Here is a 20123-nt window from a genome sequence, read left to right as displayed (position 1 = left end):
AAAAAATGAAATTAAATGAACAAGTGTTAATGAACAAATCAAAATATTAAATCTTTTATAAAAACACCAACAACCACACCAAAACAGAATTAACAAGTGACGTCACACACTCATAGGGAGTACAAGTTATTATGAACATTTATAAAGACTTGAATCGTGGCGCCCTATTGAGCTCGTTTTAACATCACACACGCATAGGAACGCCCACCTGGAGAGGCAAAAACGTGACATCACACACATTAGGAAAGTTGTGCCACCTGGAGGGCAAAACGAAGAAGTACATTCAGAAAGGTGCACATCAGGCTACGGCGTAGGGTGTGCGTCTACGCGTAGGCTACTGCGTAGGTCTGACGCAGAAGTATAAATCAGCCTTAACGCTTTTGTAATGCTGCTAGACGTCAATCTATTATTTTATTACGTGTCCATATTGTGCTGTCTTACATGAGAAACATGACATTTGTGCTGCTTTTATGCTGTTAATGGGATGTGACACTGTAATGATGGCCTTCATCTGCAAAACCTATTAAAAAAACAGATCAATCAAAAACCAAAATAAAATAAAAAAAAACATCAAAAAAACAAAAATTTCCATGTGAAATCTATGAAAAATATCGAACAGTGAAAAGGCAAACTTTTTTATTCAAAACCAGCATAAAATCAAACTACAGTTCCATAAGACTTGCATAGTCCTCCAGATTTCCAAAAACAAACTCTCATTTCCAGATATTCTCAGACACGCTGATTTCAGCACAAGATCAGTCAGCTGATTTCTTTAGTATACAGCACAAACTAATACATTTTATTAGAATGACCCACATTTAAGGCAAGAAATATTAAATCATAAACTGTATCAACATATAACATCTGAATACCCAAATATAGGATAGTAAAATATGGAATGATTCGTTTCCATTAATTAAAAAGACAATAATAGCAAACCTCATTCACCCAGATACTGTTTTTATCAATCAATCAATACATGTTAATCAAGTGAAAAACGAAGGTAACAAAAATATATTTAACAAAACAAGTTGTATGATAACATGAACATCCATTTTGAAAACTGAATTACACATGTAGAATAAAAGAAATAAATAATGTACAATAATTTTCTATTTCTATTTTTCTGGCCACCTCTTGAATAATAAGCCAAAAACATATTTTGGTGAGGGGGACAGTGTGGGTCATTCTTAGGAAGTGATGACATAGTGTGCTTCTTCAGTCACATCAATCAATCAGTTTGACTGTTTGTAAAACAAAATATACAGTTTCCTTTATTTTTTTTTTTTTTAAACATTTTTAATTTTAAATGTTTGCTTTTTAATGAAATGCCTGGAAATTTGATCACTATTACACTTAGAATAAAAAATAATTTATTTTTGTTTAGACTAAATTAGTATTTTATTGAAATTTACATATGCTTTCACTGTCGTATTTTAAAAAGACTCATGCATTTTCTGGGAAATGCAGAATTTGCACTCCCATGTCACATTTTTTCTTTCTGACAAAATGTTATTATTAATATTATTAGCTATTTTTTATTTTATAAATATATTTCAAGGCACAATGAAACTGAGTGATACTAAATCTACAGAATCTACTCAGTTCTCTATCATAAGTACATCAATTGGATTTTTTCATTGTGATGTGGTTGAAATAACGTTGCGCTTTAGGGTTAGTATAAGTACTTTGATAAATGTAAACCTATTATTATTTTGGAAACTAAAAAAAGTAAGAATTTTTAGCACAAATAGCATATTTTCCCGAGTATGACCCACATATTGAACTAAAAGTAATAGCTACATTTTCAGTAGCTATTTTGCAGCTTGACCAAACCTCCCAACACCTAAGGACATCCAAAACCTTATTTTACACCATTTAACATCTTAGACATAAATTCGACATCATCAGGAATAGGATATGATTGAGGATTTAATGGTCTATAACAGAGCAAAAGCATGTCCTCAAAATATTCAGAGAAAAATATAAGGCAACTAAGACACTGTATACAGCATATTTGTAGGCACATGAGTTTGGCTTTTACTGCTACTCTCCAACACTGAAAGAGCCAATACAAAGAAACAAGGGAAAAACTGCCCTTAAGGAGAATCACCTCACACATACTGAATCTGTCTCCAGCAAAGAGAATCACAGAATACAATGCCAGTCCAGTCCAGATTATTGCATAGATCTTAGTGCACAGTGGTTAAGTTCAGCAACAATTGCACGTGATGAAAACATCTGAACTGATTCGGAGCAGAGATATTTTTGGGAAGCACACTGCATGGCTGATCTATTGACTACTGTGATGTTAAAAGCCTGAACCTATTCCAGAGCTTGATGTAGAGTGATACTTTCCTTTATAATGGGTTTTAATCTGTTATTTAAACTGATTGTGGTTGTGTAACTTCCCTTTCAGATTTATGTAAACAAATGAGCAATACAGATAGCAGAAATGGTGTATTTAATAAGTATGTCATACTATTATATAATAAAATATTGTATTATTTATATATTTTAGTATGCATTATTATATATGGCATTCATCATATTATAAAGTGTGTGACCTCAGTTAAAGCTAGTGAGAAATAGCTATGGAGCCATGCCTTGGCAGTGCTGATGAAGAGGGAACCGCTTTATTTCGGCAAGTCCTGCTCTAAGACAGCATATAAAGCACCAATACTTGCTCTGTGGGAATCTCAAATTCCACACTCATCTGTAGTGTGTAAGAAAAAGTCACCAGACATGTAAAAGAGTGACTGCTTCACAAAGAAGCAGAGAAACCAGAATGATGAAGGGCTGATCATCATCTAACTTCTCCATTCATCTCTACCGCCCCTTCTTTCTCTCCATCTCTCGCTCCATCAGGCTCCAGCTCGTCCTGGATGTCATCGGTGTTTCCTGAATCACTGCTGGCCACAGAGCTCAGGGAGGGCGACTGTCTGCAGAAATGATTAAAAACCTTCTGTGTAGAAACATACTGTTGTGCTTTATACGTGCAGATGACATAGACAGTTAAAACCAACCTGCCGGTGGTGGCTGTGCTTTGGATGAGCCTCCTGCAGGTCTCCATCTGTACGTCCAGCCCTCTCTTCATACTGCACATCTCCATGTACTCATGCAGGTGTCTGTTCATGTCATTCTTGGCTGTGGCCAATTCCAGCTGCAGGAGGAAGAAGATGGTGTTTAAATCATAAACGAACTGATATTGGCTGAACAAACGTTCTCTCACCTCAATCTGACCGATGGTGTCCTGATACTCCTGCTCTCTGGTCTTAAAGAGGGACTCGGTTTCGTTTATGAGACTTCCTAGACTTCGATCCTGACACAACAGTATAGAAATGCAGAATGTATTATTGCATTATGTAATATTTTAAGTTGTCAATATGCATTCTCAATTTTATAGCCAAAATTGACTGTTCAAAAGTCATTAAAAAAGTCTCTTATGCTCATCAAGGCTGCATTTATTTGATTGTAATATTGTGAAATATTTTTACCATTTGAAATAACTGTTTCCATTTGAATATATTTTAAAATGTAATTTATTCTTTTGATGGCAAAGCTGAATTTACTCCAGTCTTCAGTGTCACATGATCTTTCAGAAATCATTTTAATATGCTGATTTGATGCTCTAGAAACATTTATTATTATCATCAATGTTAAAAGAGTGCCGCTCTATATATTTTTGTGAAAAAAGTGATACATTTCAGGATTCTTTTAAGAATAGAAAGTTTAAAAGAACAGCATTTATTTCATAAAGAAACTTTTTGAACCTTATAAAAATTCGAAATGTCTTTACTGCCATTTTTAATCAATTTAATGCATCCTTGCTGAATTATATATATATACTGACCAAAAACTTTAAAAAAAAAAAAAAAAAAAATATATATATATATATATATATATATATATATATATATATATATATATATATATATTTTGAATGCTAGTGCTAAATATATATATATATACTGACCAAAAACTTTTGAATGCTAGTGTACTTTTGAATGCTAGTGCTAAGTCGATGGATTAAAAAAAAAAATCGTAAGCATTTTAAATACACTTACAAATAGTACATACAAATGCATATCTAATTAAATACAGTGAAAATTATATTACATTTATGTATTTATTTTAATTTATTTATAATTTAATATTTAAAAATACATGTATCAAAAAAAAATTCAAGATAAAATAGAAAATTGAATTGAGATAATTAACGGTAGTATTTTATTCAGTATATGTGTGTGATTTTTTATGATTAAGTATTGTATTGTTATAGCTTAGCAACATACTCATATCAAGCTGTATTTTGTGTGGTGCTTGTGAGTGAGCATTAACGGCATTTTTGCCTACTGTATTCAGTTAGTTTAAAATAATTCCTCAGAACATTGTTGCCATATATAGACAATATGTTTTTCTTTACATTTTATACCTCTTGCACTTTTATCCAAACTTGGTTGTTAATAGAGAGGGGTGACTTGGTGAGGTACCTGCTCATGTGTCTCTCCGTGAGAGTCAGATGTGCAGGAAGCTGTGGCAGCGTTCAAACTGTTATAGTTACTGAAATCCTCCCAAAGCAGAAGCGTCTCGTCCGTCTCCTCCCACGCCAGACTGTCACAGTCATCGTCAAACTCGAACGTTTCCCGCCTGCCAACAAACCAATTAGCTGAGCAACCTCTGCGCACAAGACAGGCAGCAGACACAGATGTGGAAGAGAAAAGAGGAGACACACAGAGAAGAAAAGAAAAGGAAAATCAACAGATCCACAATAGAAAAGATTTCGAACAAAAGACTATATATATAAAGGGAAGAATAAATATAATGAACAAGGGAAACACGCCAATAACCAGCTTTTATTAAAGAGATTATGAAAGTAAGAAGAGTCAATAGTATAAACAATTAGATAATAAAAGATCTTAATCAAATAAAAAAATAAATATACAGCACACAAAATGAGCATGTTCACCATATAAACACTAGATGGCAGTAAGTTATCATACAACAAGCAAGCCAATATTTCTTAAACAACAACGAAATGCTGAGATTTATTATAATATTTATTAATATTTTGAATTGGCTTTTATTTTTTCATTTTCATTTTCATTTTGTTAAAATTTTAATAATTTAGTTGTAATTTTTCTTCCTTTTTTAATTTTTTTTTTCTACTTTCTATTTTCTATTTAATATTTTATTTCTGTTGGTTTTAGTAAATTTATTATTTTGACTTAAACTAATTTATTTCACTTAGACACCAAATCTAATTTTCATTTGGGTTAATGGTTTTAATCTAATATTTACATTTTATTTCTCAGCTTCATTTCAATTACAATTTTTTTTTTTTTTAAATTAGATTCTTATATTCCCCACTTACAGTGATACACAAAATTTGATAAACAACAACAAAAAATTAAATTAAAAAAAAACAATCACAAAAAAAAATAAACAACAACAAAAAATTCTGATATTAAGTTTTGTGTTTGTGTACAATATTTGAGGTAAAAAAAAAAAATAGGGCTGTCAAATGATTAATCACGATTAATCACATCCAAAATAAAAGTTTTGTTAACATAATATATGTTTGTGTACAGGGTATATTTATTATGTATATATAAATACACACACATAAATTATATATTTAGAAAATATTTACATGTATATACATTTATATATTTATATTCTTATATTTTATATTATATATAATTATTTAATATATAAACATAACATATTCTTCTTAAATATATACATGCATGTGTGTGTATTTATATATACATAATAAATATACACAGTAATGCACACATATATATATTTGTATATAGTTCCGTAAAAGGTTTCCTACACAAGAATCCAATAAAATATAAAAATAAAAAAAAATTTTTTATTTATTTTTGGATTGGCTTTCTCCTGGATTTTAGTGTACAAGTCAGACACTTCCTATACAAGAATGCAGGAGAATGTGAAGAAAACATATTTCAGACTTGATCTGTCATGTGCTGATTTAACAGAAAACTGGAACAGGAAAACTGACCTCCCTTGCTCTACAAAAATACCATAACACACATAAGCAATATTGCACAGTGATCATGAACACATCCCTGAAGTATGACAAATAAATTTTAAAAGTAAAAATGCAAACATTCTATACATCAATTAATCATCAAAAAAAAAAAAAAACCACAAAAACAACAATAATAATAATAATAAAATAAATAAAAAATATAGTTTTATTCTGGTATTGTTTATATAATATTACAATATTTGTTAATATTTTAAATGATCTTTTATTTTTTTGCTCTTCTGAAATACTTTAAAATTAATAAACAATGCAGGCATTCTTAGAACTCATTCATACAATTGCTCTTCTGAAATAAAAAAAGTAAAAAATTAATTTACTATGCAGGCATTCTTAGAACTCATTCATACAATTCATATATGATTCAAAAGGATAAACATACACACAAAAAGACGTACATATGACCTCGCCATTCTGCATACTGTGCTCTACCTGACTGAGCTACAGGAATGAACTCTTAACTCTTACAGTAGCTTTTTGTTAAGAATTATTAAAAATGCTTTTTTTACAAGCACTAAAACAAATCATTCACACACACACACACACACACACACACACACACACACACTCTAATGGCTATGAGGACTCACAGCTGGTTGAGCATCCTCTTCATCTCATCAGTGATGTTGAGAGAAGCAGGCACATCCTCCTCCTTTTGACCAGAATCACCATCAGTCTCCACACCCTGCTCCTCTGATTCACCCTTATACTCCTTCCTCCTGCATACTGCCATCCCCTACAACACACACACATATCCTCTGATTGCTGAAAGATTCAAATCGCGTGATAAGCTGTTATATAAACTCCATGTAATGCAAATCAAATCTATACTCCAAATTAGCACATTATTGAATGTTGTATTGCTAAATCCATATCTGAAACTATGCATCATTACCGGAGCACTGCTGCAGTAGAATGGATGGTATTATTAGATTCTGTTGCGAGTGTAAGTTTCTGTACCCCTTTCTGTTCGGGAGGAGCTCTTGATGGGCTGCCGTGAAATATCTTGCTCATGTCCTCGGAGTTCCTCTGCTGTGCAACGTCACAAAGCTTGGCTGTGATGTCGATGCGCCTGCAGATGTCCATATCAACCTTCATGGCTTTCTCCTGGATTTTACTGTCCAAGTCAGACACTTCCTATACAAGAATGCATGAGAATGTGAATAAAACATTGCAGACTTGATCTGTCATGCGCTGATTTAGCAAAAAACTGGAACAGAAAAACTGACCTACAATAATTCTCAAAATAAAAAAATCAAACATTCAATACAAAAATCAGACAAATACAATCAGAGTTGTATTTTAAAATGTCCTGGCTCTTCCAAGCTTTATAATGGCATTAATTTGTGATTTTGAAGCAATATAAAGAGCATCCATCCATCATAAAAAGTGCCAATCAAAAAAATATCCATATTTAAAACTTTATGCAAATTAGATTTTTCCAAATTAGGTGGTCTTAGGTTTCTTTTGATTTGCAATTACAAAATTGATCAAATTCCTTTGAGCTTAACCTATTTTCATAAACAAATGTTGCTTGCTTTGTCCATACTGTATAAACATAACTTTTCTCCCCATAGGTACCGCATTTGGAACAATTACAATATACAAATAAATCTTTATTTTTTAAAATTGTTTTTCAGCATGCATAATACAAGTTAATCATTTATAAAATCAAGAAGGCATGTTACTAACTTATTCTGAGTTTCTCGCTGTCCATTGAATTCCAGTGACACCAAAAGAGTTTTTTTATTGTAATGGATGTAATTTCCACACGAGTCTTGGCATTTTACAGAACTAATCCCCAAAAAAGTATTGCACCCCTTCTGCATTCGATTTATTTAATACTACAATTGCAAAACTTTGTTTTGACCCTGGAATTATAACTGTTAATAAAAGGAGATGAAACTTCAAAAAATCATTTGTAAGATGGACAATAAAATACTATATCAGTATCCTTCAACATTTCACATTTGATTCAGTGTTACTTGCCATTTCTTTGTAATTATTTCTATGCTTCAAAAAGACATTGTCACTACTCCAAACTGTATAGTTTATTGGAAGAGACTTTATTATGGAAGGCCATTGGGACTTTGCCAAACAAATACCTCTTGGTAAACAATGTGAAGGAAGTAACTTTTAAAATTTTACACAGATACTACCCAGTAAATAATTTTCTTGTTAAATTAAAAAATATATATTGATTTGAACTGTTCTTTTTGTAATATGTTGACTGAAACTTTGTTTCATTTATTTTAGCATTGCATTGCCCTTAACAAAAATAATTTTGTAAAGATTTGACTAGATTTGTAACTGATAATACTGACCCCACTTTTTCTTAATGCTTAAACCTTGTTTTATTTGGCTTTACTAATATCCCCTCAAATAAGAGGAAAGAGTATAAATTAAATTTTAATGATCTTAATTTTATATTAATAAGTGTAAGTATGGTAAAACCCAACCTTTGTTTTTGGTTCATGGAAAAGAAATTCAAATTTCTGTTAAGATAATTTTTTTTAATTCACATACTGTAATAAGAAAGCAATTAAGACTGTCTCCATTTGCAAGTCATTTTCTAAACCAATCCTCGTCTTGTACTCCTAATTCATGACCGGTGTTTTGTTTTGCTTTCTCCTCTCCACTTACGCTATGCCTACGTCTTACTTCAGCCGCTGGAATGCCACTCTCTCGTGAATGTGCGTACGACGGTTAGCAGAAGCTAAAGATTATGGTTTATAATGTTTAAAATATAGATTTTCTTTTTTTTTTTTTTTTTACAAACACATAGCTTCACATCAGGTCTTTATTAACCCCCCAGAGCCATGTGGAGCACTTTTTATGATGAATGCACTTTTATTCTGCTTCAAAATCTCGACCACCATTCACTGCCACTGTAAAGCTTGGAAGAGCCAGGGCATTTTTAAATATAACTCCGACTTTATTAATCTGAAAGAAGAAAGTCAAATACACCTAGGATGGCTTGAGGGTCAGTAAATCATGGGGTAATTTTTATTTTCGAGTGAACTATCCCTATAACTTATTTTTTAGTTAGTCACCAAAGCAAGTTTTAGGTTCAAGCTTTTTTATCTAATATTTATATTTTATTTTGTAGCATTATTTCAATTACTGAAAACCATTTAAAACTGTTTTAATTGCAATTAACAATTACAACACATATTATATTACATTATATTATATAATTATACTATATGTTAGAAAACTGTGCATAAATAGCACTACACAGCACACAGCCTTTTTATGGGTTAGTAGGCCTAAATAAACCTCAAAGAGCAGACAAAATACTCCAAGCTAATTTGGCTGCAACAGATGGTGCAGCTTCTTTTTTTTTAACTGCTTTGCAACCGTGTACATTCACATTGACATATCCAGGGAGGCAGCAGTCAGCTGTGCTTTATTACTGGGACTGAGCAACAGCTACTCAACATGAGGAAACAATATACATCTGTTCCAGTGCCAAAAGACTGGCTGCTTCATTGCTTATATGCCCACACATCTATGGGAAACTATTCAGCCTGATTCTAAAGAAATTTATCTACGGGTTCATCTTTATTTCCCTGAAAGTCAATTTTGTAATCTTTATTATCATTCACAGCAGCAGTCAAATGAAGCTTTTGTTTCCCTGTTTTAAATAAAGTACTGTTGTCAATGGATATTTGCATGTTTTGCGTGGCATTAGTTGATAGTGGATATAGCAGGAAACTTACATCATGAGGCATGAGGCTTTTGAAGACCACCAGCTCTGTTTTAAGACGTTCCATCCTCTCATTCAGTTCTCCCTGCACAGCCTCAGATGACTGAACAGTCTGTAAAGAAAGCATTTAGTAAGATTTGCTGTGCACCGAAAAAATGAGGGCTGAAAATAAAAGCACTACTTTGCATGCCTGTTTTTAGCTGAATTCATTTACTTAATTATTTTAATGAAATGTTTTGACTAGACTTAATGTCAAGTTTCCATGCTACAAAACTACAGTAATCAAGCAAATCTTTGGTTGTTTTTTCAGCATTATTTACATGGTCTCAGAATATATTTTTACAGTGTGGGTGGGGGAATTTTCTTCTATACACTAGCATTACTTACAGCTAGCCATGCATTAGTGCATCTGTATGGATGTCAAACATCAAAATAGTCACAATATAATAGGGCTGAAATCTCACCTCCTGTAATGTCTCCACCAAAGACTCCATCTGCTGACGTTTAGACACCTCCTCCTCCCATCTGGAACACAAAAACAGCCCACATGGGCATTGATTGTACTTGAAATGAATGTGCACAGTGTGTCATAGTGTCATAAAGTCATGATCTGCAGTCAATTCAATTATGATTCAAATGATTCGCTCAAAGGAGGATGAAAGTTATTAAAAGTAATTCAATTCACCAGTCATTTAAACTGTGTACTAATATAACTGCATAAAAATATGTACATAAAGGGTTTTTCATACAAGTATCAAAGGCACAGCATGTTCATTTACATCTACGGTACTAAAAGGAGACTAAAGAAAAACTTCAGTATCCATCCACTACAACTGACCATTGAAAATCTTCCTTAGACCTTTAAAGCTCCCAGAGGATACTGACAAGTTCCCTTAAAATCCCTATGGAGACTGTAGTGCATTGCAGAATATGTGAATAAAGGCTTTACTTTTGCATAATAAATCTCTCACTTAACATAAATTGGGAATCTATAGTGTGTCAGGGTATAAAAGTGAAGCAATAAACAAATAATCCTAAATTTATAATAAGACAATTAATATAATTAATACAATTTTTCTGAGTATGTTTTTTAATTTTTTTGAAAGAAGCATTTTTTTTAATCTAAAAGTGAGCAACAGCAGTTTATCAGTATTTTGTCTGGTCTCTATCGAAATGAAGCAGGTTTTGTGTCAGTATCATGATTTCTCTCTGCTAAGACTATTAATATACAACAATTTTTCTGAGTATGTTTTTTAATTTTCTGTTCTGCTAAGACTATTAATATATCCTGAATGAAATAAGCAAATGTCTGATTTAATTTCGTTTATTTATAATGCACAAATATACAACAAAAGTTGACCACTGTGCAGTCCAGAAGAGAAAGAAACAACAAAAAAAAAAAAGCAATAAAAATAACAACAATTATAATAAAAAAAATATACCAACGAAAACTATATGGGAGCCAAAACAGAGCCTTGAGGAACACCACAGGTGAGAGTTGCTACAGAAACAGAGCGACCAATGCCTACTGAAAAGGTTTTGTTACTAAGATAACATCTAAGGGCACTTCCTTGGATGCCCACATACTTTTCAAGATGTGATTAAAGAATGCCACGATCAACCGTCTGATTTTAATAATAATAATGATAAAAAATAATTTCTAAAAATTAAAAATAAATATTAGATAAAGTATTAATAAGACATCTTTCCTTTATAATTCATGATTCCTTCATCCATCAGTGTTAAATAATCATCTGTCTATGCAAATTGTTAACATGCTTCGTGATTCCCGTGTCTGATTCTGTAGGATAGTTACGCAGTGAGATTCCTCATTAGCTGGATTATAGGATGATAGGTTCTCTTGTTTTATAAGCTCCTTGTATCCTTTCATTTCTTGCATGCTCAAGGTATTAGAGACTCCATTTGTTTTGCACTTACATTGTCTGACAGTCTGACTGGGTCCAGACATCAAGACACCTGCCAAGAGGGGGCAAGTGCTGACTCAACATGACAAGATCCAGAAGGGATCAACTGTTCAGTACAAAGAGTTGCACTTGTTATGTTAAGCTGACCTGTTGGCCAGGCATGAAAAGCATGTGGAGGCTGTGGCTCTTCAGCTTCTTTCAAAAACATTTAAAAATCGTAATTATTCCTGAAAGTGTACTAATATTTCACCATATTACTCTTTTTAATCAATCGTAATTATTCCAAGCTTTTGATAAGAGACTTCTTTCAAAAACATTTAAAAATCGTAATTATTCCAAGCTTTTGGTCCCCAGTGTATATAGGCTACCCTTATATATTTAATAATAAGAATAATAGTTTTCGAGGCTGCACTGAGGAAGAGTAAATAATGACAAAATTTTCATTTCTGGGTAAACTATCCCTTTAAGAAAGACAATGGAGTAGCCACAAGTCAACAAGAGCTGAAAATCCAGATACAGGGTAGATGCACACGTGTGGAGACATATCATGGATCCGGACGATCGGACAGTGCAGAGACAGCATGGATCTCTCTGAATGTCAGTGGGATTTAGTGAAGCTGACTAGACAACAGCCCAAGGTCATGAGAATAAAACTCCTCTCTTTTCCTCTGCTGCAGCACAGACTGCACACGAGAGCTTTCATTTTATTCAAAAGATACTGAACAAAATCCAAACGGAAACTCTCTCCAAAACAACTCAGTGCGGACAATAGCACGAGGAAACATACTCATACAAACAAAAACAAATACTACATACTGAAAGCTTTTGAACGCTCACCTGGTCAGAAATAACAGGATTAGAACTTTTTTAATGAACCGCTTTTTAAAAAAAGAAAGATGAGACGCACCACAAAATGAAGAGCTGCTTGCTTTGTTCTTCACCATAAGCCATCACTGTACACACTGCTGTGACTTCTTCCATTGTGTGAGATCAGGCCAGTCGATATTAATACACATTGTTGAGTTTATGGGAGAGTTCAAATGACTTCTGCCAATATTTCAAAGAGCTATTATAGGTAAAGAAAAAAGCAAATCTGTTTTTAGGTCAGAAGTTCTGCGAGTACCATTGTTATCTTAAAACGCTTCAAAAGTGTACATGTGAATAGGGCAGAGAATGATAACGCGAGGTGATTGTGAGGGGATTATCATAGCACCTGTGAAGACCTTTAAAGCATTATGTAGAGAAACACCCATTGTCTCATTTGTCCACCACATCTGAAATGCAAAGAGACAATATCCCATCTAGTTTTTGACTTCTTTCAAAATCATTTAAAAAACCTCACCAACCACAATATATATATACATATATATATGTAAGGGCTAAACAATATATTCTCAAAAATGTATGTCATTTCTCAGGAGATGGGGGAGGGAAGTAACCTAGAAGACAGAGGATGACATGACCTATGACCCACAATCGCCCCTTAACATATTTTGCAGACAGAGATGGTGTAAAAAGCTTGAGAAGGCCATAATGTAGTCATGAGCTGGTATGTTAGATATGTAAATGACCTCTTCTTAAAATCTGAACTAATCTCAAAGTGGGACTAATGAGCCACACCAACCACTGCACGCCCTATTTTACCATTTTCATGATGTTAAAGAATGATCCTAATTATGAAAATGACTGAAAATGAGAATTAGCAAACACGGTTTGAAATAGCTTGTGCTAAAAAGCTTTTTTATTTTTATCTGACTACCAAGATGTCTTGAAACTCTCCAGCATAGTTTTCTCACGGTGTGATTTTGTAATTCAATAAGCTCTCAGCTATTTAAAAAAAAAAAAAATGTAGAAAGTGGCTTGGTGCAGACTGATGTTTCTTGTAATCATGAGTTCAGTGGTATGTTAGGCATGTAAATGATCACCTTTGCTTTCTATATATGTCTGTTCTTTAACCACTGTTGCCACATTCCATTCCTGCACAGTCATATGCTTAACACAATGATCTCTAAACCCTGCTTTCTTATAAGATTCAGTAGAAGTGTTCAAGTGATTGATCAAAGCGGGTTATCAGCCATTTTACAACAATAGACCGCACTGGAATTGCTACCAGTCAATAAATCCATAAAATGACTCACAAGGTCAAAATGAGGTGGGGGATGGCAAAAGTGAAACTACAATAATAGTATAATACAATTTAATGCTAAAAGAAATATAAAGTACTTGAATATAATCTGTCTTTTCTGATTTCATAAAAAGTCATTTTTATTAATGATTAAAATTATTCCGCACAGAGTTACAAAGAAAATTTGAAAATAAGCCTGTGCTTTCATTTTTAACTAAAATGAATGCCTCATGCCAGGTCTGTTTTAGATCTTTGAATTTAGAAGAATTTAGAAGATTCCCAAAAGAAAGAGTGCTAAATGAAAATCCAGACAATATGTGCAAAGTTGACCTACATATTGATCCATCTCCAGACAGTCCCATGGGTCTTCAGGAGTGCACATCTGTGTCTGCACCCGGACACCAGAAGAAGAGCGAGCTGTGTTTCAGATCAATACTCTCAAGAATCACACACACATGAACACACAGATCTAAACCCCTCCCTGCTTAGAGTATTTGGCAGTACAATTTGACCATATTATCTCAAAGACAATAGAAGTAATTACGAAATTACATATAAAGAGGCCTCTAAAGTACTCTAAAGTTCAGCTAATTTCATTCAATTATATTAAACCTATAATACATTTTCATTTAATTGTAATTAACATGCAATTATGTGTTCAAAACCATTGCATTCAGTTCAAACTTAAGTGTATTCTTTTGACGCAAACTACGTCTATAATAAGTACTGTTTTTAAAAGCATGTTAAAGTGTACTTCTGTTCGAAGGGGAACAGATAATATCAAAACTTGCAAGATGGGACAGCCAGGCTTTTGGCTAAAAAGCATTTGCGTCACTGGGGCTTTTAAGGTTCAGTTTTTGAATGCATAATGTCTTGGCTGGGTGCGTCTACTGCTCAATCCGTCTGTACACTAGCTTGAAATGTAGAAACCTGCACAATAAACAGAGTCATTCAGAAATGCATCTATTTACCTCATAACTGACAGCTTTGCACCAGCTGAATCTAAACATCCTAGCTCAGGAGAAAACGGCAGAATAACCTCTTTATTAAAGGAACACTCAAGGGTTGATTGCAAGTAAAAATGTTAAATAAAAATCACCACAGGGAAACTGGCAAGCCTAAATAATTTGTTGGCATCATTATCCCATTGATTTTTATTGCAATGGTAAAGACTGGATGGATTTCATGGATATCATCATGGTGTGAAAAGTATTTGACTGCAGTTTATTAAAGAGACCACAACATAAAAACAATGTCTAATCTGTACATATGTGAAAACTGAAACAGTATTTGACTGCACTTTATTAAAGGAACACTCAAGGGTTGATTGCAAGTAAAAATGTTAAATAAAAATCACCAAATCACATTTCTTAAGTCAGTCAGTCCAATTAGGCCTGACCAGACCTTTAGTCAAAACTCGGTTTCAATTATTAAATAATATCATGTAACAAAATTATATAATAAAAACAATGAAATAACATATGATAATTAATATGTACAAAAATATTATCTAAAATATTCAAAATAACATTTAAACAAAAAAATAAAATAAAATATAAAAAAAAAAAAAAAAAAAAGAAAAAAAAAAAATAGATAGCACTGCATAGTTAATAATAAAAAAAAAGGATGTACTAGTTCCCATGATTTTGGACTCCCAGTATGAGTGGGGGGAAGAACTGATTTCCTGCTCAGTGAGGCAGCACTACTGAATCATTCCCTGGAGAGATGACCTCACTTTGCTGCAAGCTTACCTCCTGTTCACACACCATTGATCCTCCACACAAAACATGCTACGCATGCAGCTACTGCCAACCTCCCTGACCAGAACTGGACAAACATCTACGGCCATGGCTTTACAGCCCGTCTCACACGGGTGAGTGGAGAGCGTCTGCTGCGGTTATAAAACACCTTTTGAAAGTGTGCGTTCCTCAAAACCATCATCTGCAGAATGCATGGCTTTTGTGCTAGGAAAGGTTTATAGCTTTAGTGTATTTCACTGAAATCTGGCATGCGTTTAATCACAAAGCTAGAGCTTAGAAATTATAAACTGTCCCCCAGAACAACATTCTTATGGTACATGGATAAATAAATATGATTTAAACTCTGTTTCTTAATCTAATCTTTTGCAGAATCACTTCAAACACATACAACAAAACAATAAAACACTCACAAACCACTAAACACAAAAACAATTCAAAAAAAAAGGGAGGATGGGCGAAGAATTACAAAGGATTAATCAGACAAAGAATTCCAATAGAACGGGAGGATGGGCGAAGAATTCGCACGACACTCCGAGGGGTGGGGCAGATGACTCCATTCTCTAGATATGTTAAGCTCCCTAAAATATTCCGTCAGTTACTATCGGGATGATTTGTAGGTTTGTGCTGTTTCGACAGTCAGGAAAATAACTGGGTCGCTGAATTTCCCTTTCAACAATAATGGTTTTTGGCATTCTGTGCTCAAGTCAGGAACAAAACCCACTCCTAAAGGCCTCAGAAACTCAAAACTCTGAAAATAGCCAGATGCAATTAAAATCAGCAAATACATTACCAGATTGCAGTTCCTTTTAATTTGGCTCCAAGTTACTTTGTACTTTAAAGAACACAAGCTTTCACAAGCCTTCGCAAACATTCAGCCTGTTGCCAAAACCTGTGCCTAATTTATAAGCCGGTTTTATATTTGTTTAAATGATTTCCTAGGAGACATTCTTTACATATGAGTCCGCTGCCACACTTTCCACTTGTCTCTGATCGCATTTAATATAACAGACCACCAACATCCATCCTAACTGACCGGCTGCTACTGTGACACTCTATCTGAGGGCCGAAACAAACATGAGACGACAGCAATGCAAAACATAGTTAATTTTGTCTTTGCCACTTAAGGAAAAGCAAACATATGACTATTTACTCAATCATTTATCTCAAAAAAATAGCACATTCCTCACAGCACAGCTATTGTAAGCACTGAATAATCAAAGGAAGCAGGCACTCTTTATGAAGTGAGGTTTCTAGCTCACTCAAGATCTGGAAATGAATCACTGTGTGTCTCATTCGTCCGCTGCTTCTCACAGACAGACTACATCTGTTCTGGCAGACTATGGGCCTTCTATAGCCAGACTATTAAATTATTATTACAACAGAGCCACTGACACAAACTAAGATAGCAGCACAGCCAAGAGGAACAGTCTGAGAAACACAAAAGCATCTCAGGGTTACTGTAGTCATGGGGTTTCCAGATGACCGGAAATGCTTTAAAGTTACAGTAACTCACTTGTATTGAGCAATGAATGAGCCCCCACACTCTCTGGTGTGGGTCAGAAACAAGGAATTTGGCATAAATGTTTTGTTCATCACTTTCCCAGCAGGAGACACTTAAATCAAGCATCTTTTAGAAAAAAGAACAGGAAATTTATCTTCTAAATCAACATGCATTGGTCCATTCCTATAAATAAATGGTTGAATCAGAGAATGAACTGAATGACACAGAGAAAAGAGAATATAATCAGGGGAAATTCCTTATGTATGAACCAAACCTGCACTAAATGGGTGGAAGTGTATTGCGTGGACCAATAACAATAATTATTAGTCCCCAAAGAGAAAAAGAGAAACTGTAAAGAGATTCTACTGACGTTCTAGGGCAGATCCCACAAACTGCTATTGAATGGGATGGGTTTGCACAGCCCAATTTAGAGGAGAGAAAAAGCTAATGGTTTCTGTCAGATAAAATGTCACCCCTGCTTTCTCAGGTTTCATATCCAAACTGGCCACTTTGTAATAGGATACTAGTAGAGAACATACAGGGGTTACTGATAGAGACTTACTGTTAAGACACTGAAAAAAACCAAGCCCCAGGGACAGTCGCAGAAAACAGAAAGGAATCACACACTCTTGTTTACTATAAACACACAGGGGGCAAAGTTTCTGTTTTTAGAATGAGAAGGGCTATTTTGTTTAAAATATTTGATAACCCAGCCAACAAAAATATGCACTGAATGTGTTCGTAACATTGCAATTAGGATATAAAATTGAAATTTCAATGTTTTCTGAGTGTTCAAAATGTCCGAAAATATTTAAAAATGTTTGTTCTTGGTTATGCGAACGTTAAAGAAAACATTAAGGTAATGTTCCATTTTATCATTTTGCACATATTATATTAATGTCACTTGTGAAAGTTCTCACAATGTTCTCAAATGAGTAGGAAGCAACATTTACAATATGGCAGATGAATGTCCAACTAAACTGATTTAGAAAAAGTTTCAATGAACAATAAATAACATTGTGCTAACAGTTTTGAGAACATTATTAAAGACCAGATAACTTAGAACAAATAATTAATTAATTTTACTGGATTTTACCTTGGGTTCACCAAAGAGAGAACATTCCCTGTTGAATTTTAATAATAATATAGCCTAACATTTATTCATTCAAATTTTAGATCAATAAAAGATTAAATAGGTTACTTTGACATTTTGGTAAATAATAGACTAGCCATTATTCAATATTTTGGTCGGTCAAACCAATTATTGCTCTATATCTATATAATGGTAAGCATAGTTTTGGCCAAAGTACATACTTACCATAACACAATATTACAGTTATTGTTCTTAATCTAAAACCAATCAATAATGTAACAAGATATATTACTTTTACAGAAACAATAATACAATAAACCACTTTATCGTAACAATAATTGCAGTAACCATAATGTTTCTTGATTTACAAGAAAATTGTTGATAAAGACGTTAACTTCCCCACTTTTTGCAGACAAACACTTGAAATATAAGCTCGAGCTGCACTCACTTTCTCCTGTACTCGTCCCTCTCGCGCTTGACTTTGGCCAAAACATTGTACAAGGCCCTGAGTTCAGGTGTGATGGTGTCGATCTGAACCCCGACACCGTCGGGATGAGTCCAGGACACTCCTGGCCCCTGATGAGTCTCAAAGCGTCCTCCGTATCGGGCGGTGTGTGAGAAGCTCCAGATTCTACCGGGGAATCTCGACTGACACAGTGCGTCTGAGTAAGGCAGCTCGAGGTTCGTCTGGACCGCTTGATCCCGGGAAAACAGCAGTCGGTACCGGGACTGCTCCTGGGCGTGCTGCAGCTGGATCTCCAATAACTTATTTCTGCGCTCTAACTCGTGGACTTTGGAAAGGAAGCAGCGGAAGCGGAGATTTAGTGTTTTTAACACATGAATGTTGGAGCCCAAATCGTTCCTCAACGCACTGGTTGCCATGGCGCCGGCTCCGCTCCCAGCCGCACACGCTTCATTCATACCGACGGGTGCCGCGGATTCATTGAACAACATCGGGTGGAGAAGCGGGTCCGGAAAACGACGAGGTAAATCCATCTTTATTCGTGAGCAATGTTTCTACGCATCAAACTGCAGCATACGTCACCTCCATGCTCTCCGAAGCAAGGTGCACTCCCTTTATCTAATGTCACACAAATAATAGGCCATAGTCGCGCTTCTAGCGGCCGGATAGAGCGCATTGACCGATACACATTTCATGAACTCACAGCTGCCCTCCTACGGGCTGGTTATTGGTCTCAACTCGCCGTAGAGACTCAGGTTTCAGCCCAGTCTGAGAACACCATCCGAAGGAAACGGGAGGAGAGGAAGACATGTCCGCTCAGCCCTCCAGCAACAGTAGCATTGGCTACTGTCTGCAGACCACGCCCTTCTAATTAACATATTACATGAGGGGCGGGGGCATTAGCGCTGTGCCTTTAAAAGTATTTACATATAAAATATTTGGCTTTGTATACAGTGTTAAAGAAGTTTTAAAAGAGAACTTTGTTTGTTTGTGATCTTGATAAATATAACATGGGGTCATTATTACAGTAGCTACTTATTTGAACTTTGTAACTTAATCTATATTTTTTGGGTGTGTTGTTAAGCAAATGTTTCTGTAAAAGGGTACAGAAAACGTCGAAATATGTTTAAACATGCTACGATCACGATTTGACACTTCTCATTTCAGAACATTTATCATTTTAAATCATTATGATTAACACAGAAGTAATAGTTATAGGTGCGATTGTTCTTTTCCCACCAAAATGATGTCACTTCCCAGAGGAAGACTTTTGTCACTTTAAGGGTTTTTACTAAAAGACTTAAAAGTGATATTGTCATAGGGACTTGACAAACAGTTAGTAACTTAACTTAAAGTAACTTAATTAAAACAACAGAAAACAAGTTAAGTCTTGATTATAGAAAGGAAACCTTGCAGAAAAAACATTTATAAATGGTCACTTAGGTAGAACACAGATATGACTTTTCGACTCAAG

The 20123-nt window shown here is 34.3% G+C and overlaps 1 protein-coding gene across 2 annotated transcripts; it reads right to left on the bottom strand.

Annotated features, from left to right (window-relative positions):
• Positions 1 to 619: 619 nt before the first annotated feature.
• On the bottom strand, positions 620 to 20054 carry LOC109090061 (intermediate filament family orphan 2-like). Of its 2 annotated transcripts, none has more exons than XM_042750672.1 (9): positions 18635 to 20054; positions 10247 to 10307; positions 9796 to 9894; positions 7034 to 7210; positions 6664 to 6809; positions 4494 to 4680; positions 3233 to 3322; positions 3027 to 3163; positions 620 to 2942 (listed from the first exon to the last, which is right to left on the bottom strand). In XM_042750672.1, the coding sequence occupies exons 1-9, from the start codon at positions 19180 to 19182 to the stop codon at positions 2807 to 2809; spliced, it is 1581 nt and encodes a 526-aa protein (XP_042606606.1). In that variant the 5' UTR covers positions 19183 to 20054; the 3' UTR covers positions 620 to 2806. The 2 variants fall into 2 exon arrangements, with proteins under 2 accessions (XP_042606606.1, XP_042606607.1); XM_042750673.1 differs by having other exon boundaries at positions 4494 to 4650; positions 18635 to 20043.
• Between the last annotated feature and the right edge of the window lie 69 nt (positions 20055 to 20123).

The sequence above is a fragment of the Cyprinus carpio genome, chromosome B23, assembly GCF_018340385.1.
Source record: "Cyprinus carpio isolate SPL01 chromosome B23, ASM1834038v1, whole genome shotgun sequence".
Classification (NCBI taxonomy): Eukaryota; Metazoa; Chordata; class Actinopteri; order Cypriniformes; family Cyprinidae; genus Cyprinus; species Cyprinus carpio.
The sequence above is the reverse complement of the archived record's forward strand: the minus strand, read 5'-3'. Positions and strand labels throughout refer to the sequence as shown.